Here is a 16,323-nt window from a genome sequence, read left to right as displayed (position 1 = left end):
TAGCACATGCAGGCACATGCATTTTAATGTCAGTTCACAGGAACTGGCAATTGCCACCAACAGCAACAGAAGCAGGAGATATTTAAATAATACACTGTGTCTTTTGAACTGATAGAGCTTCTTTATCTACAACAGCCCAGGCTCAAAAGGAGGGACGAGGCCGCCTTGGAGAACAAAGGAACCACGGATGCTGTCAGAAATCAAGCAGGGAGATGCTTTCCAATAGCCTGGACTTCACCACCAGCTTCTCTAAAGCTCAATGTTAGCTGCTCCTTAAGCCTTCAGTCCTTGGTTTGTAGTTCTTCACACATGGTATGCCACCTCTAGCTCCTTCCTTCACCCAGCTCCCCCTAAAATGGAAAGGGAACTCTTGTATCTTAACATACAGTTGTAGACTTCAGTGCTGCAATGTACCTCTGAACCTGAGGAAGGGAGAAAATTCAGCCTGCAGTGAATTTTCCCAAAGGCACAGGGCAGGGATGCTTGCTGCCAAATGCCACCTCTAGTTTAACCTCAGAAAGCAAATGGTAACTGAAATACCTTCTATCAGCGAGCTAACCAAGAAGCAAGGAATGACAGCTACAAATACAAAGCTAAATAATAGAACATAAGAGAAAATCTAATCTCGGAATCCCTTTGGATCCGAGAGGCTGTTATCTGCAGGGCAGCAGGCACACACCACAGTGACTTGAGCAGTCAGAGGAAGGTGGTAATGGAGTGAAAAGACAACTGGTGGGAAATCCTTCGTCATGAAGCCTAACAGTTGGTGAGACAGTCTCCCCAAGGAAACAGCAGGACCCCAGCGAGGTAACAGAACCAGACTAGACATGAACAAGGCTCTCTGGCAGGGGATGGCTGGATGAATCAGCAGCATTCTTCTGTCTGTGTTTCATCTCTACTCTTGCCCAAGGAGGCCCAGGGGAGCTGAAGGAGGAAGCAGCTTTACTCAGAAGTTCTGGTTCCCACCCTTGCTTCATCAGAAGCTCATAGCTGGCAGCAGTTGGTGTGCTGCACAAGGGAGGCATCCACAACTGCACAGCCACCTGGGAGCATTGGAGGCTAAGTGGGGAGGTGTCTGAGCATTTAGTTTCCCAACAGCCCCAAAACATTCTTTTAAAGCTGAAAGTTTCCTGACTAAAGCACAATACATTTTCTAAAGACTTTTTTTCTGAAGAATTTACGTAACTCCTTCACTGAAGCATGCAGCACAGGACAAATGGCAATAAAGGGAAAGTGCTGCTGGCCCAGCTCCACTGGAACCTCCTCACACACAGGGTCTTCACATTACACATGAGAGACTGTCAGGCTACAAAGCCTCAGCCCAGGTGTTCCTGGCTCAACTAAAAGCCTTGACTTACTGCAGGAGAATCTCCTCAGCTGTCAGCAGCATCTGTTCTAGCAGCATGCTTTAATCCAGGCAGTAGTTTTCAAGCCAGCATCTGCTATTTGTAACAGGTCTCTAAGTAGCCTTGACACAGGCTAAGAAGTTCAGGCTTGCTCTGGAGGGACTGTCCCTCAGCAAAGCTTCTGGGGAACTGCAAGAGAAGGCAGAGAATCAGTGACTAAGCAAAGATCAACAAGTCACAGGTGTGGTCACTTGCCTTAAGTACACCAAGGCAGAAGTCCTGCAGGACAAACAAGCTCTCAGTCTTTCAGCAAAAGGCAGCTTCAGAAGAGATCCTCCCAGCACCGAGAGGCCTCACTGCTCAGATTCATGTCCTTAAAGACACCTGCCCTCACAAAGTCCCCCTCCAGCTGCCATTTCTGCCTTCAGCATAGGATGCTCATTCCAGGACTGACAGAACACAGGCCTCATGCATGCAGCTCTACCAGTATAGGGAAGAAAGCTGGGTGCTCAGACTCCCAAATGACTTCTATATTCAGTCCACTGTCTTCAGCCCACCTGTTCACTGCCAATTTCCCAAATACACCCATTCATTCTAACAGCCTCCCAATTTGCTCAGTCAACACCATGCCTGGGAAATCAGTAACTGCCACCTGTACTCATTTAGCACAGGACTGTTTTATTAACTAATCAGTACTCTGATAAAGTAAATTAGCTTGCATAAAACAAGCAGAGAATTTTAGAACAATATTCTCTCTTAAACTGGTCTCAGTGCCAGCCTCAAAATAATTCCATGAGATTTTATAACCAAATAAAGGGTTAATGCTGAATACATCACTGCCATTGCTCAATTGTCAACAGCAGTGCACAGCACAGCTTGTAAAACACGTGTCTGAGTGTGACCATAACACAGTGAGAACAAAGTGAATTTTAGCAAACTTTTTCTTTACTAAAGTCTCTTGTTATAAATTACACAAATAACTTTATAAACAAATCCCCCCCAGCTTGCATTTTGTTTAAAGTAATAACTTTATATCATACAAATAAAGAAATTTCAAGTATGAAAAGTGCATTATTGCAATAATACCTCTTTGCAAGTCCAAAAATCTTGGTTTAGAATAAAACTGTAAAGTGTAAAAAAGGAGTAAAACAATCAGTGCCATCTATTCATTCAAGAAGTCCAACATCTTAAAAATGATGCTTAGTGTGTTGCAGAGGCAGATTTACATCTGAAAGCAACATGTAATTGAAAAGAAGCTCAGTGTGTTCATCGTTTTGCATTAGTTCTCTTTTTTTCCCCCTAGCTTTCTTCACCTTTCTCAGCAGGAGTTCACAATGCAAACAGTGCTGTCCTCATCCATTCTGTGCTGCTGCCACTTGCATGGTTCCAAGTTCGTCGTCCTCTTCATGCATTCGCTTTAAACTTCCTACAAAGAGGCAGGAGGGTAAGACAAAGGCATCAGCTATAACTACATGTGGTTGTGAGTAGGGCTACAGCACAGTTGGTAATGTCTCCTTGGAGGATGTGTTACCCTTTCATGACATTCAGCTCTGGGACAGCCAGCTGCTCACTGAACTCCTCTTCCCTCATCCATCTCCACATGGACAAATTGTTTTTTGGAACCCACTATTTTTTGGGCTCCCCAAAATTTCTCTCTCCCCCATACTCAATTTTTCCTCTGTTTCAAGTGAGCACACACACCACTTTCCCAGAAGTCTGAGGTTCTCAGCCAGGAGAAAAGAAGGCTGCGGGGTGACCTCACTGCAGCCTTCAGTACCTAAAGGGAGCCTACAGACAGGAGGGGAGTCAACTCTTGGAAAGGGTAGATAACTGCAGGACAAGGGGAAATGGTGTGAAGCTGAGGGAGGGCAGATTTCAGTTGGATGTCAGGGGGAAGTTGTTTGCTGTGAGAGTGGTGAGGTGCTGGAACAGCTGCCCAGAGAGGCTGTGGATGCCCCGTCCATCCCTGGAGGTGTTCAAGGCCAGGTTGGATGGGGCCCTGGGCAGCCTGGGCTGCTGTGAGATGTGGAGGTTGGTGGCCCTGCGTGTGGTGGGGGGTTGGAGCTTTGTGATCCTTGAGGTCCCTTCCAGCCCGTGCCGTTCTGTGATTCACTGCTGTGAATTGGGGGCTTGCTTAGGGTGTGAAGCATTCCCCACACACCAGCAGGGTCAGCAGGTGGCACCACACACAACAGAAGAGGCTGCTGACCTGTAGTGCCAGGCGGAACAGAGAGGGATCTCTCCAGTTGCAGCGGTGACATCATCTGGATGGTCAGTTTTGCTAGATAGATGGCTTCGTATTCCTGAAAAAGTTTAATAATACACATAGCTATTAATTTAGTGTAATACCCTATAATGTGAGGAGGTGGAGGACAGAGTCAGAGAATTCACTGGGACATGTCAGGGGGTATCTTACAGAAATGGCAGAGGGCTTTAAAGCAGGAGAGTTCTTTATTGCTTTGATATTAACAACAAAAACCATCAAGAAAGCAGAGCAAAAAAAAAAAAAATCTAAAGGATGACAAGAAATGACTTTAAAAAAGAGAGAAAGATTTCCTTGATATTGAAAATTTGTGGTTTCAGACCTTTGAACTTCATCATCTATGAATGTGAGCATCAAGAAGGAACATGGATGTGTGCCACAACACCCACTTTGCACTTTCCTTGGCCAGCAACTAAGCTGTTTCAAGAGCCTTTTAACCACTGTGCATAGAACTGTTTTCATTTCTCTTCCATTCCTGGATTTCCTTTGTCTAAAGTTAAAATCTAATGAACTAAGATACCTGCTCCCCAGGTATCTTCCTCCCCAGGTCTGCTAAATTCCTGACACTCAAAGCATGGTTTCACAGGAAAAGAAAAGCCTAAGTAGAAGAGTTGGTTTTGTAGCAAGATGTCTCAACAAATGAGTTTTGAGATGTAATTAGAAAAACAGAATCCTAGAACGGCCTGGGTTGCAAAGGCCCACAGTGCTGATCCAGTTCCAACCCCCTGCTGTGTGCAGGTCGCCAACCAGCAGCCCAGGCTGCCCAGAGCCACATCCAGCCTGGCCTTGGATGCCTGCAGGGATGGGGCATCCACAGCCTCCTTGGGCAACCTGTTCCAGTGCCTCACCACCTCTGGCTGAAAAACTTCCTCCTCATATCCAACCTAAACCTGCCCTGTCTCACTTTAAAGCCATTCCCCCTTGTCCTGTCACCATCCACCCTCACAAACAGCCGTTCCCCTCCTGTTTATCCGCTCCCTTCAAGTACTGGAAGGCCACAATGAGGTCTCCCCACAGCCTTCTCTTCTCCAAGCCAAACAAGCCCAGAAGTAAAAAATAAGAACAAAGCATCACCTGAAGTTGATGGACAAATCCAGCATTAGGATTAATACAGAACCTTCTTTCTTGAACGTAAGTAAATGCATCCCTAAACAAGAGAAGGAGACAGAAAATACTTCAGTGGAAAACAGACTGTGACAGATTTGTGGGGCTTCAGGAGTTCAGGTTCCCAGTTCTGGGAAGTAGGCAGCCTCCTCAGAACTGCTTTGCTTAACTGAAGTTTTCTGGGCAGAACAGAAGGCAGTATTTGTAGCACACTCTTTGCCCACCCCAACCTCCAGCCTTCTACTTGCTGGCCTGTTTTCAACATGCAGCTTAAAACATGTCTTAAAACAGCCTCTCGGGGACCCTCTTATAGAGTGTGACAGCAAGGCAGCAGTCTGTGCGGGCTGCCATCAGCAGGAGGTCCTGCTTCTTCATGGGAGGGTGAAAGCAAACCTGGAAATGGAATCGTCTTCCCCACATGACAGCCTTCACCCAGCCTCAGGGGCCACAACTGGCTTATATGGCAATCCAGGACTGTGCATTCCCTCCAGAATTATTATCCACTGCAATTCACGTGACTTGAATTAACACCATAACACCTACAGATACATCAGACTGCTTCTCTGTTCTTAAGTACCCTCTTAGTTATGGGACAGACCACTGACTACACAAACTGTGCTCTTACCTGTACTTCACCCCAAACGTTTCCATTATGTATGCAATAACTAAGGCAGCACTGAAACAAAAATAAAAATATGTTTTTCAAAGTCACTCAAATATATTCCAATGGAGTAAAATGATGATAAGCAGGATGGATATTTTCCTACCTTCTAGAAATCCCTGCGTTTCCATGGACAAGAACTTTTCCTGAGGAAGAAAAAAGCCAAAAACACACTTGTAAAAATGGAAGGAAGTTCTTTGAGACACAGTTTTAACTTGTTACAAGCAACTACACATCAGCAAAGTACAGCCTAAGAATAAGAGGAGTGTGTTATACTTCACTCTGCTACTAACTGCACTCCGTGCATCACTACTCTGGGACACAGAAATGTGGATTCTCACTCCTCTGAGGATTTTGAGTAACAGCATCAGCATTCTGGGACCACAATGCAGACTTAGGCTCTCCATTAGGGAACACACGTGTGTCTTAAATGAAGGAAAGATGTATGAAGAGGTTTGTTTGCCAGTTGAAATCAAAAGAGAAAAAGAACAGTTGACTCTGTGTAATCCAGTTCAAGTCAAACAAAACTACCACCTCCTCCCCCCCCCCCCCCAAAAAAAAATGTAAGAAAGCTTCATGTTTAAGAACATCTACCACACACATCTTAGAAGGCTTTAAAGCTTTAAGAGCAATGTACTGGTCAATAAAGGGAAAAGTCAATCTGATTTACCTCCACTTTGTAAACTTCCATCAATAAATTCTTTAGTCTAAAAAGAGGGGAAAAAAAAAAACACATCAAAAGACTCAAACTTTTGGATTTTTTATAGATGTTCCTACTGCTTGCATTTACATTTTGCAGAAATGTTTGCCTTGGTCTTTACACAACCATTCGCTTTATTTACGCAGGCTCAGACTTCACTTCAGCTGAACATTTTGATTTGTACTACAGCTTCTTATCACCCATAAAACAGTCAATGAGATGCAGCAAGGCACGTTAGGGCACTGTGATACAAAGCACCTTCCAGACACCTTTGGTTGACACTTGTGGGGCAAGGAGAAACCACAAGCATCAACACCAGCATGGCCTGGACCACACTACTACTGATGTCTTTGTCTTCCTAAGGCTCTCCAGTGACATTTTCAATTACAAACGCAGGTCTAAGCAATCTAATAAGGCATGACACGATCCAGTGAGGTCTGTAGAACAGTACCAGGTTGAAACAGTTCACGGAACGAACAGCAAAAGCTAGATTATTTATTGCGGGGAAGATTCCTAGTAGCAATAAAGCACAGAATCATAGAATGGTTTGGACTGGAAGGGACTGCAAGGATCATCTAGCTCCAACTCCCTGCTACAGGCAGGCACACCTCCCTCTAGAACAGGTTGCTCACAGCCCCATCCAGCCTGGCCTTGAACACCTCCAGGGATGGATGGGGCACCCACAGCTCCCTGTCTTTCTTGTACTCCGGACCTGGACACAGTACTGCAGGTGGGGCCTCACACAGGCAGAGTAGAGAGGGACAATCACCTCCCTGTCCCTGCTGGCCCCTCTTCTGATGGAGCCCAGGATACCAGCTTCCTTTAGGACAAGGGTTTCCAAAATATCTCTTATCCTCCCATGAACTGTCTTCTTTTGGGACCATCATAAGGTACAGCTCTTGTAATTCCACCTTCATTTCTCTACTTGGAGGAACAAGCTGATCACACTTGCTACAGGAGCAATAAGAGGTCACTTAAGAGCCCTGTCACCAGCCTCAGGCTGGGTTTCCCACATCTGAAACCATGCATGTGTTGGTTCATAACAATCTCACTGGGCAGCCCTATTCCCAACCCACTCCCATTAACCAACACTTACCATAGGGAAAAATCGTATTATATTCTCAACTGGATTATCTGCAATATCCAGGACTAAATACCTGCAACGAGAACAGTCACTGAGCACACAGTAACACTGGAACCTGCAGGACACCAAGACAACCCACGTGGCTCCAACCACTGGGAAGAACACACACAGTCTTATCAATACAGAATAAGGTGTTTAAAATTAGACTATCAACTGCTTTCAGGTCAGCACACCACGTTTGTTTCTCACCTAAATAGCTGCTGGAAGTTTGGTTTAATAAAATTGGCTTCGATGTTTTGCCGTATGCATATTACATGGGTTATTCCATGCTTCTGAAGTATAGGTAGCTGCAAAAAAAGGAAAACAGATTTTTTTTTTTAGGCTGCTGAATCCGTCCATCACACGGCCATTAAAAGAAAAGTCATACTTTAATACATAACGAGTGACACCAAGTCCTCGAGGGAAATCAGAGCTGCTTTTCTAACACTCAAAGCATCGTGTGAAACAAAATGGGGATATGTGTGTTTAAAAAGACAAAACACCACCAACATGAGAATTTGCAAGAAAAGCATTTCTAACAACGATAAAGGAGCAGGCAATAAAGGTGCTCAGGGAACTCCTTCGTGCCCCCGTTTTGCTTCCCCTGAAATTATTTCCACCTCCCCCCCACCCCAAAGTAACCCATTAGCACTCAGGATCGTTAAATAAATGCAGCTTCTGCAAGTGTCTGCAGGGCTGCAGTGTTCAGATCCTCTCTGGAAAGAGGAAGGAATCAATACCAGCCCCCCAGGGCTAAGAAATCAGCCCATAAATGCACCATGTGCTGCCTGCACCCTGCAGGGAAGGTGCCACAGGGCTGTGTGAGTGCTGCAACCAAATGTGTACACACACACACACACACACACACACACACTTGGACGTACCACCAGGCAAAGCTCCCTTGGGAGATACTGTTCTGAAAATCATACCTTGCTTTTCATAGCTGAAGAGTATGGGCCTAAAAATAACCCAGGTAAAATTTCCTAGGGGGGGGGGGCAGAAAAACAGACATTTAATATCAAGGCAACAGGATTTGAAATAACACACTGCACTGCACTCAGACCACGGGCAGGGAAACAAATAACTCAGATGTTAGTGAGGGACATCACCCAGCCACACCTCCCGTGGGACAAGGGGACAAAGTCAGTTTGGCAAAAATAAAAGCAACATGATCTACATGCAGACGATCTTCTTGTGGAACAGGAATTCGGTCCTTCATTTGGAATAAATTCCAGTTTGATTACTACCAGCCCCAGAACTCAAGTTAAAAAGCAAAGCTGCAGTATGTAGTTCTAGCAAACACCTCCTGCAACACTCATGGAGACAAGACTTTGATCCTTGAGGTCCCTTCCAACCCAGGCCATTCTATGGGAGGGCTGGAGCAGCTCTCCTATAAGGAAAGGCTGAGGGAACTGGGATCGTTTAGCTTGGAGAAGAGAAGGCTGTGGGGAGACCTCATTGTGGCCTTCAGTGCTTGAAGGGAGCGGATAAACAGGAGGGGAACGGCTGTTTGTGAGGGTGGGTGGTGACAGGACAATGGGGAATGGTTTTAAAGTGAGACAGGGGAGGTTTAGGTTGGATATGAGGAGGAAGTTTTTCAGCCAGAGGGTGGTGAGGCACTGGAACAGGTTGCCCAAGGAGGCTGTGGATGCCCCATCCCTGCAGGCATTCAAGGCCAGGCTGGATGTGGCTCTGGGCAGCCTGGGCTGCTGGTTGGTGACCTGCACACAGCAGGGGGTTGGGACTGGATGAGCACTGTGGGCCTTTGCAACCCAGGCCATTCTGGGATTCTATGACAAACTACAGCGTTTGTACTTTGCCCCTGAAGATCAATCCTGACAGCAGCTTTTGTTTGTAGGGCGCTTTCCTTTTCACAGAGGGCACCGAGGGTTTTGACTTGAACAAAAAAGGAAAGTGTGCCATACCTGCATCTCTCTCCTCATGGGATACGTCCAGTCCTTCAAAGAAAGCAAAAATAGTTCTGTGAGCAGAGGGAGGGAAAAACACAGCCAAGCAGAGATCAGATATATGAAGACAAGGCCGTTCTCTGTAGGTTGCACAGTGCTTATGCCCTGTGTGGGTACAGGAACACCTGACTGTAAGGCACAGCACCCTCACTGCACAGCGATGCGCTGCAAAACTCGAGCTCTGTTCTATGGAGCAGCCAAAGCTAACGGGGAAAATCCTTCAGCAAACTCTGTTTCTGTCTTCCCTTTCTTACAGCTCCTGCTGCCCTCATCCCACAGCCATCCCAGCACAACAGATCCCAGGACAGCAGGATGGTATTTGAGGAATGGGATCTTTTGGAAGGTTGACCTGAGGGTGTGTTAGCACAGTCCTGCTACTGCACTGCACGTGGGGCAGCACAACGTGTTCATCAGAAAGCCAGGGAATCCTGGGTTTGTCCAAGTATACAAATAGTGCCATGAGAAATCACTTCTGAAAAGCTGAAGTTACCCTGCAGGAGCACACAAGTGTGTCTACTACTCTATTTATATACTTGGAAAATTTACAGCCTTCATCTGGAGTGAAATGAAAACACGAATTCATCACCGCTTTGGTGAAGGGGACTCGCTGTGTCCAAAGATTCCTCTCCACCACGTGGTGAGCAGGGAGCTGGGGCTCTCACCACAGCTGTGCAAAGCCAGGAGGCAAGAGTTCAACAGCACCAGGTCCAAAGGAACACAAAACCCAAAGCACAACAGATGCCACGGATGTTCAGAACAAGAATGGAAGTCAATATTGGTCTCAGACATTCGACTTGAGCACAGTCCAAAAACGTGCAGCTTCCCAGGGATTATTCTGCAAAGTAAGCATCTAAAAGATGCTATCTCAGATTAAATGCTGTCTTTATCCAAGGGCAGAATTGCTCTAGTTGGTGTCCATTTCCTGACAACACTGCAAGGCTTTCAAAATTAACATGATTAACGAGGTTATGGTATGCAAAATGATGCAAAATGCCCCCAGCAGAGCTGAGCTCTCAATTCACAGCTCCTCCAATCCATCACAACCACACTGCCTTTGCAATGCCATGTTGCCTTTACAATGCTCTCATGTCACTACCCAGAATTTGTTACCTGAAGTGATGTGATGAAGAGCAGAGCCCTACCAGCCACCTCTCTGCCACGTGGGAAAGCCTGAGCTGGCAGCAGAAAGGGAGCTGATAACACACCCATCCTCTCACTCTCCCTGGCTCTCCCATTCCATTTCCTTCTAAGAGTGCTCTAAGTCAGCTTCAATGGGCCAGCACTTTGAGGCTGACATTCCTTCTTCTTTTAAGCTTCCCAAGCTCTTCCACCACAACTCCCCTGCAGTGCACAGGGACACAACAGCTGGATCAGGTTGCCCAGGGCCTGATCCAGCCTTGCCTTGAAAGCCTCCATGGATGGGGAATCCACCACATCACTGGACAACCCGTTCAGTACCTCACCAGCCTCACTACAAAAGACTTCTTCCTTGTTTCCAACCGAAATTTCTCCTCTTTGAGCTTGGAACCCTTTCCCCTTGTTCTGTCACCACAGACCCTGCTAGTCTGTCCCCTTCTTTCCTGCAGCTCCCCTTCAGATATCACATCACCCTGGAGCTTTCTCTTCTCCACGCTGCACAGCCCCAGCCCTCAGCCTGCCCTGTTCCATCGCTGGGACCATTTTTATGGCCCTCCTCTGGATGCGCTCCAACAGCTCCACATCTCTCCCGTACTGAGAATCGTATGCTTCTGAAAACACAAAGACCTACCAAAGCAGTGAGGGCAGAGCTCTGCTTACACGAAGCACGCGGCCAAACGGCAGGGCTGCTTCATTTTTTGGCTTTGTCGTACGGAAACTGAGAGTCCTGCGAACAAATTCTATCAGTACCAAGCAGACAGAAGGATGACATTCAGACCACGACATCAGGACGGCTGGACACATCCCTTCTCACACCCTCTCTGCTCATAGGTGAGCCGGGCCCCAGCCTGCTGGCATGCTGACAGAGCCATGGGTTGAAGCATCCTCTGCTCTGCTTGGTGGGCAGGCAGAATGCACAACACCACAAGGCCTTCCTACTTCTTTTCCAAAGCCTGCAGACGAGAGGGAGAGCTGTAGTTTTTGTTAAGGGGTTTTCTAGTGGTTGTAAGAGGAAGAAAGCTCAGGGAATTTGTTCCACCTTTAGTCAATCTGTGCCACCGCACTGTTTGAAAGCAGTCAGATATCAGGTAATGCTGTGGGCTAAATATAGCAGAGTGGAAATGAACATTTCTTTAAAAAAGCATGTGCTAAAGAGAGCTCGTTTGTACATGCATAATAAAAAAAGGCAAATTGACTACTTAGCCACCTCACTGATAATTCCATTACTGAACGCACGGAGAGCCTCGATCACAAATACTAGATTATGCTCAGCCTGCCTGCAGGCAAACACACTGATGTTTAAAGAAAAATAATAAACTGGCAATTACTGCTGTGCTCCCATCACATATATCCCACCACTATCATTCTTCATTTAAGGTTTCATAGAATCCTAGAACGGCCTGGGTTGCAAAGGCCCACAGTGCTCATCCAGTCCCAACCCCCTGCTGTGTGCAGGTCGCCAACCAGCAGCCCAGGCTGCCCAGAGCCACATCCAGCCTGGCCTTGAATGCCTGCAGGGATGGGGCAAATTATTTCAAAGGATAACAATAATTGACATTAAATTCCTTGAACCATTCCAGCCCTATGCCATCTCTCCAAGCATGCTATGATGTGGTTGCACCCATACACCAGCAGGCACTGCTACCAACCTGACCTTCTTCCAGCTCCTTCAACTCTTTGAAAGGGTAGATAACAGCAGGACAAGGGGAAATGGTTTGAAGTTGAGGGAGGGCAGATTTCAGTTGGATGTCAGGGGGAAGTTGTTTGCTGTGAGAGTGGTGAGGTGCTGGAACAGCTGCCCAGAGAGGCTGTGGATGCCCCGTCCATCCCTGGAGGTGTTCAAGGCCAGGTTGGATGGGGCCCTGGGCAGCCTGGGCTGCTGTGAGATGTGGAGGTTGGTGGCCCTGCCTGTGGTGGTGGTTGGAGCTTCGTGATCCTTGAGGTCCCTTCCAACCCAGGCCATTCTATGATATGATTCTGTGATTCTTAGCCTTTACAAGTTGGACTTGAAGATCCTCATGAGTTCCTTCCAACTGGGGACATTCTGTGACTCTATACGACAGGAGAGGCGCAGTGCTTACGCCCTGTGTAGACAGAGGAACACATGAGTGCAGGGCACAGCACCCTCCCTGCACAGTGATGCGCTGCAAAACTCGAGCTCTGTTTTATGGAGCAGCCTTCACACAGGGAGAGAAATGCCAGCATTCCTGAGATTTACGGAATTTTTAGGCCACACCTAACCAATCTAAGCACAGAAACCACTTCTAGGCTATGTACGATCACTGTTACCCATAGGGCTTGACACGTTTCCTGTCACTGATCTATAAAACAACGTGTGTCGTTACAGACACTCAGAGCACCTACTGGAAACCCTCAGCAAGAACAAGCTACATTTCCAGTGTCCAGCAATTAAAACTGAAACAACCCAGCTGGTATAAGGACCTGTAGAAAGGAGTGCAGCTCTCAGCACGGGCTTACCAGTGAGTAAGGGAAGCTGGCTTCTCTAGGCTTCACCAGCTCACACTGCAGGGCTGGACAGGCAGCCAGGCTGCAGCTGGGACAGCAGGACTGGGAGAAGCTGACACAACAACCTCACAGCAACACGTGGCAGACAGCAGCACGTACCTGTCTGTGCCTGACCTGTAGCAAACATGCTTTCACCACCCGAATGAGCCTTAAGTACACATGAGCTACAGGAAAAGAAAGCGGCACATGTCACGGGGCACTCAGAGCAAACTTCTGGTCTGTCAATTCGGCTGATGTTATCGGGTTTGGGATGAGGAGGAGGCAGGCAGGGCTCCCTCCAGCAGCCACATTCCGGCAGCGTGTCTCAACACAGCATTTCACAAACTCCTACAGCTACTGCTGGCTGAGGCCAGGAGTTCAAAATCCACAGAAATCACAGAACGGCCTGGGTTGCAAAGGAGCACAACGACCATCTGGCTCCAACCCCCTGCTGTGTGCAGGTCGCCAAGCAGCAGCCCAGGCTGCCCAGAGCCACATCCAGCCTGGCCTTGAATGCCTGCAGGGACCCACACTACACATGGATTAGGGACATCGCAAACCACCTGCAGGGCAGAAAAATCAGTCTGTTTAGCTACAGCACCTTGCTGCTTAAGCCAACCCAACCACAGGCTGCCGTCAGTCACCCAGCAGACGGCCCTGCCCACTCTCTCACTCATCCTTAGGCCAGCACTACAGCAAAGCCGTGCAGGCAATCCTATCAGCTCACCAATTTGGCTTTTTGGGTTTGTTTCTAAAAGATTTAAGCTGTCCCATGGGTCCCAGTGTCAGCCAGAACAAAGGGGCAGGCACTGGGACCACCTTAATGTGAGCACAGAGCTGAACTTGGCCTTGAGCAGCCTACAACAGGACCACAACCAGGCACTGCCCGAGTTCACCCTCTTTCCCATCAATACCTCAAAGTCCAACCTACCAAAACAGCACTACACCACACACAGCCATCCTCCTGCAAACAACGCTCGCGTGCTTCTCACTAAAGAGCCTCCTGGCAGCAAGACGCAGGGCTCCATCCTCAGCTCTCCGTCAGTCTGGAGGCAGAACTGCTTCAGTTTCCTCTGAATGCTTTTCCTGGGCATCTTCTCAAGGGCTGTGCTGAAGGCCCGGGGCTGACAGCTCTCCCCCTTTGCTTCAGCAGCTCTCACACAGCCAGCCTGGATATCCTCACACCGACCACAACTTTTCTGCTTCCCCACACGCTCTGGCTGCAGCGCTGGGGTCACAGACACAAAGGTAAGCGCTGAAAAATGAAATAACTTACAGGTCTTGAACACTGCCACTGAAATTCTCCACTACGGTTCTGCAGAAATGGAAGCTCTACCATTACACACGTCGGGTTGTTGAGAGAGAGATTACGGAAACAAGAAACAAACCCCGCTTAGCACGGCGTTACGACCCTGCTTTCAATGAGAAACGAGTCCTACGAGCAGCGCACGCTTCCCATCAGCGCAACTCATCCCTTGGATGCGGTAACGGACCTCCCGCCTGCGGGACGCGGAGCAGCGGCGGTGCGTGACGGCACGGCGCCGCTATCAGACACCGTGCCGAGCCGTACCGAGCCGTGCTGAGCCGTGCCGAGCCGTGCTGAGCCGAGCGGAGCCGGCCGGCAGCCGTCCGGAGCCACGGCCCGCGCTCGGGCAGCCGCCCGCTCACCAACTCGCTCCTAAGGCAGCAAACGCCAACCGTCGGACGGGGGACGCGCAGGTGCTCGCCGGCTTCCAACCGCCCAACCCGGCCGGCCGCAGCTCGGGGGCTCCCCGGGCGCACGCGGAGGCCGAGGCGGGCCCGGATCGCGGCCCGGGGCGGGGAGAAGCCGGAGCGCAGCGCGGGGCCGGGCGGCGGAGCGGCGGAGCCGTCGGTCGGGCGCGGAGATCCCGCCGGCGGCGCCCCCCCAACCCCAGCCGGGCCGCCCTACCTCCGAGTCCTCCTTGGCCTGCGGCAGCGCGGGGAAGGCCGGCTTGGCGAGCTCCATGGCCGGGCGCTCTCCGGGCGAGGCGGGGCCGGGCGGGGCGGCTATTTGGGCAGCGTCCCGGCGGGCTCCGGCTCGGGGGCGGCGGGGGGAAGCGGGGGAGGCGGCGGCGCTCCCAGCCGCTCGCTCCCGGCCGCCATGCTGCCGCCGTGCCGCCGCCTCCTCCTCCTTCTCCGCCTCCTCCGCCCCCGGGCCCCGCCCCGCCATCCCGAGGGCGGCGTGAGGAGCGGCGCGGCCCCGCGCTGCCGCCCCTTCCGAACCGCCCAACCGCCAGCGCCGTCCGCCCGGCACCCACAGCGGGGCCGGCACAGCGGGACCGACAGCGAGCCGTGCGGGGCCGGGACCGATTCGAGCCCCGCGTGCCGAGGCAAGAAGGGCTTTCCAAGTGAGAGCTGGGCCCGTCCCACACCTCCCACTGCCTCTGCTGTGCTCCAGAGTGATCGCAGAACGGCCCGGCCTGGAAGGGACCTCAAGGATCACGAAGCTCCAACCCCCCACCACACGCAGGGCCACCAACCTCCACATTTCACAGCAGCCCAGGCTGCCCAGGGCCCCATCCAACCCGGCCTTGAACACCTCCAGGGATGGACGGGGCATCCACAGCCTCTCTGGGCAGCTGTTCCAGCACCTCACCACTCTCACAGCAAACAACTTCCCCCTGACATCCAACCCAAATCTGCCCTCCCTCAGCTTCAAACCATTTCCCCTTGTCCTGCTGTTATCTACCCTTTCCAAGAGTTGACTCCCCTCCTGTTTGTAGGCTCCCTTTAGGTACTGAAGGCTGCAATGAGGTCACCCTGCAGCCTTCTCTTCTCCATGCTGAACAAGCCCAGCTCCCTCAGCCTGTCTTCATAGTGGAGGTGCTGCAGCCCCTGATCATCTTTGTGGCTCCTCTGGACCCTCTCCAACAGCTCTCTTTCTTTCTTGTACTGGGAGCTGCAGACCTGGGTCTCACAGTGATGGGGAACAAAACACTGCCACAAAGGTGCTACTCAGCGCTTTTTTTGCAGCAAACCAAGGGTTAACCTGACATGCTTGTCTGTCAGCCAAGCGTGCCTGAAGTAATCCAATTAGAATAATGAGAAGGAGCCAGAAGTACAGCCTGGTGCACTGCTGCTCAAGTCCATGGCTGCGCTGTGCACCCAGCTCCACACACAGCCCTGTGAGCAGAGCCCGTCAGGATAATGCACACTGATAGATGGCGGTAAGGAAAAGAACATCTTCACCAAGGCTTCTTTTCTGTCTGAATGATCACTCAAACAGCTGCAGAATTGCTAGTGAGCAAAGTCAGCCTCACACAAGGCCAGATCGCAGCCCTGCCAGACACACACAGCAAGGGCAGCACTGGGACAGGTTGCCCAACGAGGTGTGGATGCCCCATCCCTGCAGGCATCCAAGGCCAGGCTGGATGTGGCTCTGGGCAGCCTGGGCTGCTGGTTGGCGACCCTGCACATAGCAGGGGGTTGGAACTGGATCAGATTGTGCTCCTTTATAACCCAGGCCATTCTAGGATGCTATGAAAGCACACTGGGA

At 50.0% G+C, this 16,323-nt stretch overlaps 1 protein-coding gene across 4 annotated transcripts; it reads right to left on the bottom strand.

The window, feature by feature from the left end:
• Positions 1 to 97: 97 nt before the first annotated feature.
• Positions 98 to 15,039, bottom strand: STYX (serine/threonine/tyrosine interacting protein). 4 transcript variants are annotated; one of them, XR_016467190.1, is made up of 13 exons: positions 14,737 to 15,038; positions 9,123 to 9,155; positions 8,127 to 8,180; positions 7,408 to 7,505; positions 7,171 to 7,231; positions 6,045 to 6,081; positions 5,481 to 5,520; positions 5,339 to 5,389; positions 4,684 to 4,756; positions 3,556 to 3,649; positions 2,660 to 2,772; positions 1,359 to 1,535; positions 98 to 422 (listed from the first exon to the last, which is right to left on the bottom strand). XR_016467190.1 is itself a non-coding variant. In XM_090141956.1 (11 exons), the coding sequence occupies exons 1-11, from the start codon at positions 14,995 to 14,997 to the stop codon at positions 2,699 to 2,701; spliced, it is 876 nt and encodes a 291-aa protein (XP_089998082.1). In that variant the 5' UTR covers positions 14,998 to 15,035; the 3' UTR covers positions 2,137 to 2,698. The 4 variants fall into 4 exon arrangements, 1 of the variants encoding a protein (XP_089998082.1); XR_016467189.1 differs by having other exon boundaries at positions 98 to 350; XR_016467191.1 differs by lacking the exons at positions 8,127 to 8,180; positions 9,123 to 9,155 and having other exon boundaries at positions 98 to 350; positions 14,737 to 15,039.
• Positions 15,040 to 16,323: the final 1,284 nt, after the last annotated feature.

This window comes from Phasianus colchicus, chromosome 5 (assembly GCF_987193195.1).
Source record: "Phasianus colchicus chromosome 5, bPhaCol1.hap1.1, whole genome shotgun sequence".
Lineage (NCBI taxonomy): Eukaryota > Metazoa > Chordata > Aves > Galliformes > Phasianidae > Phasianus > Phasianus colchicus.
Note: the sequence above shows the minus strand (reverse complement) of the source record. Positions and strands in the feature narration are given on the sequence as shown.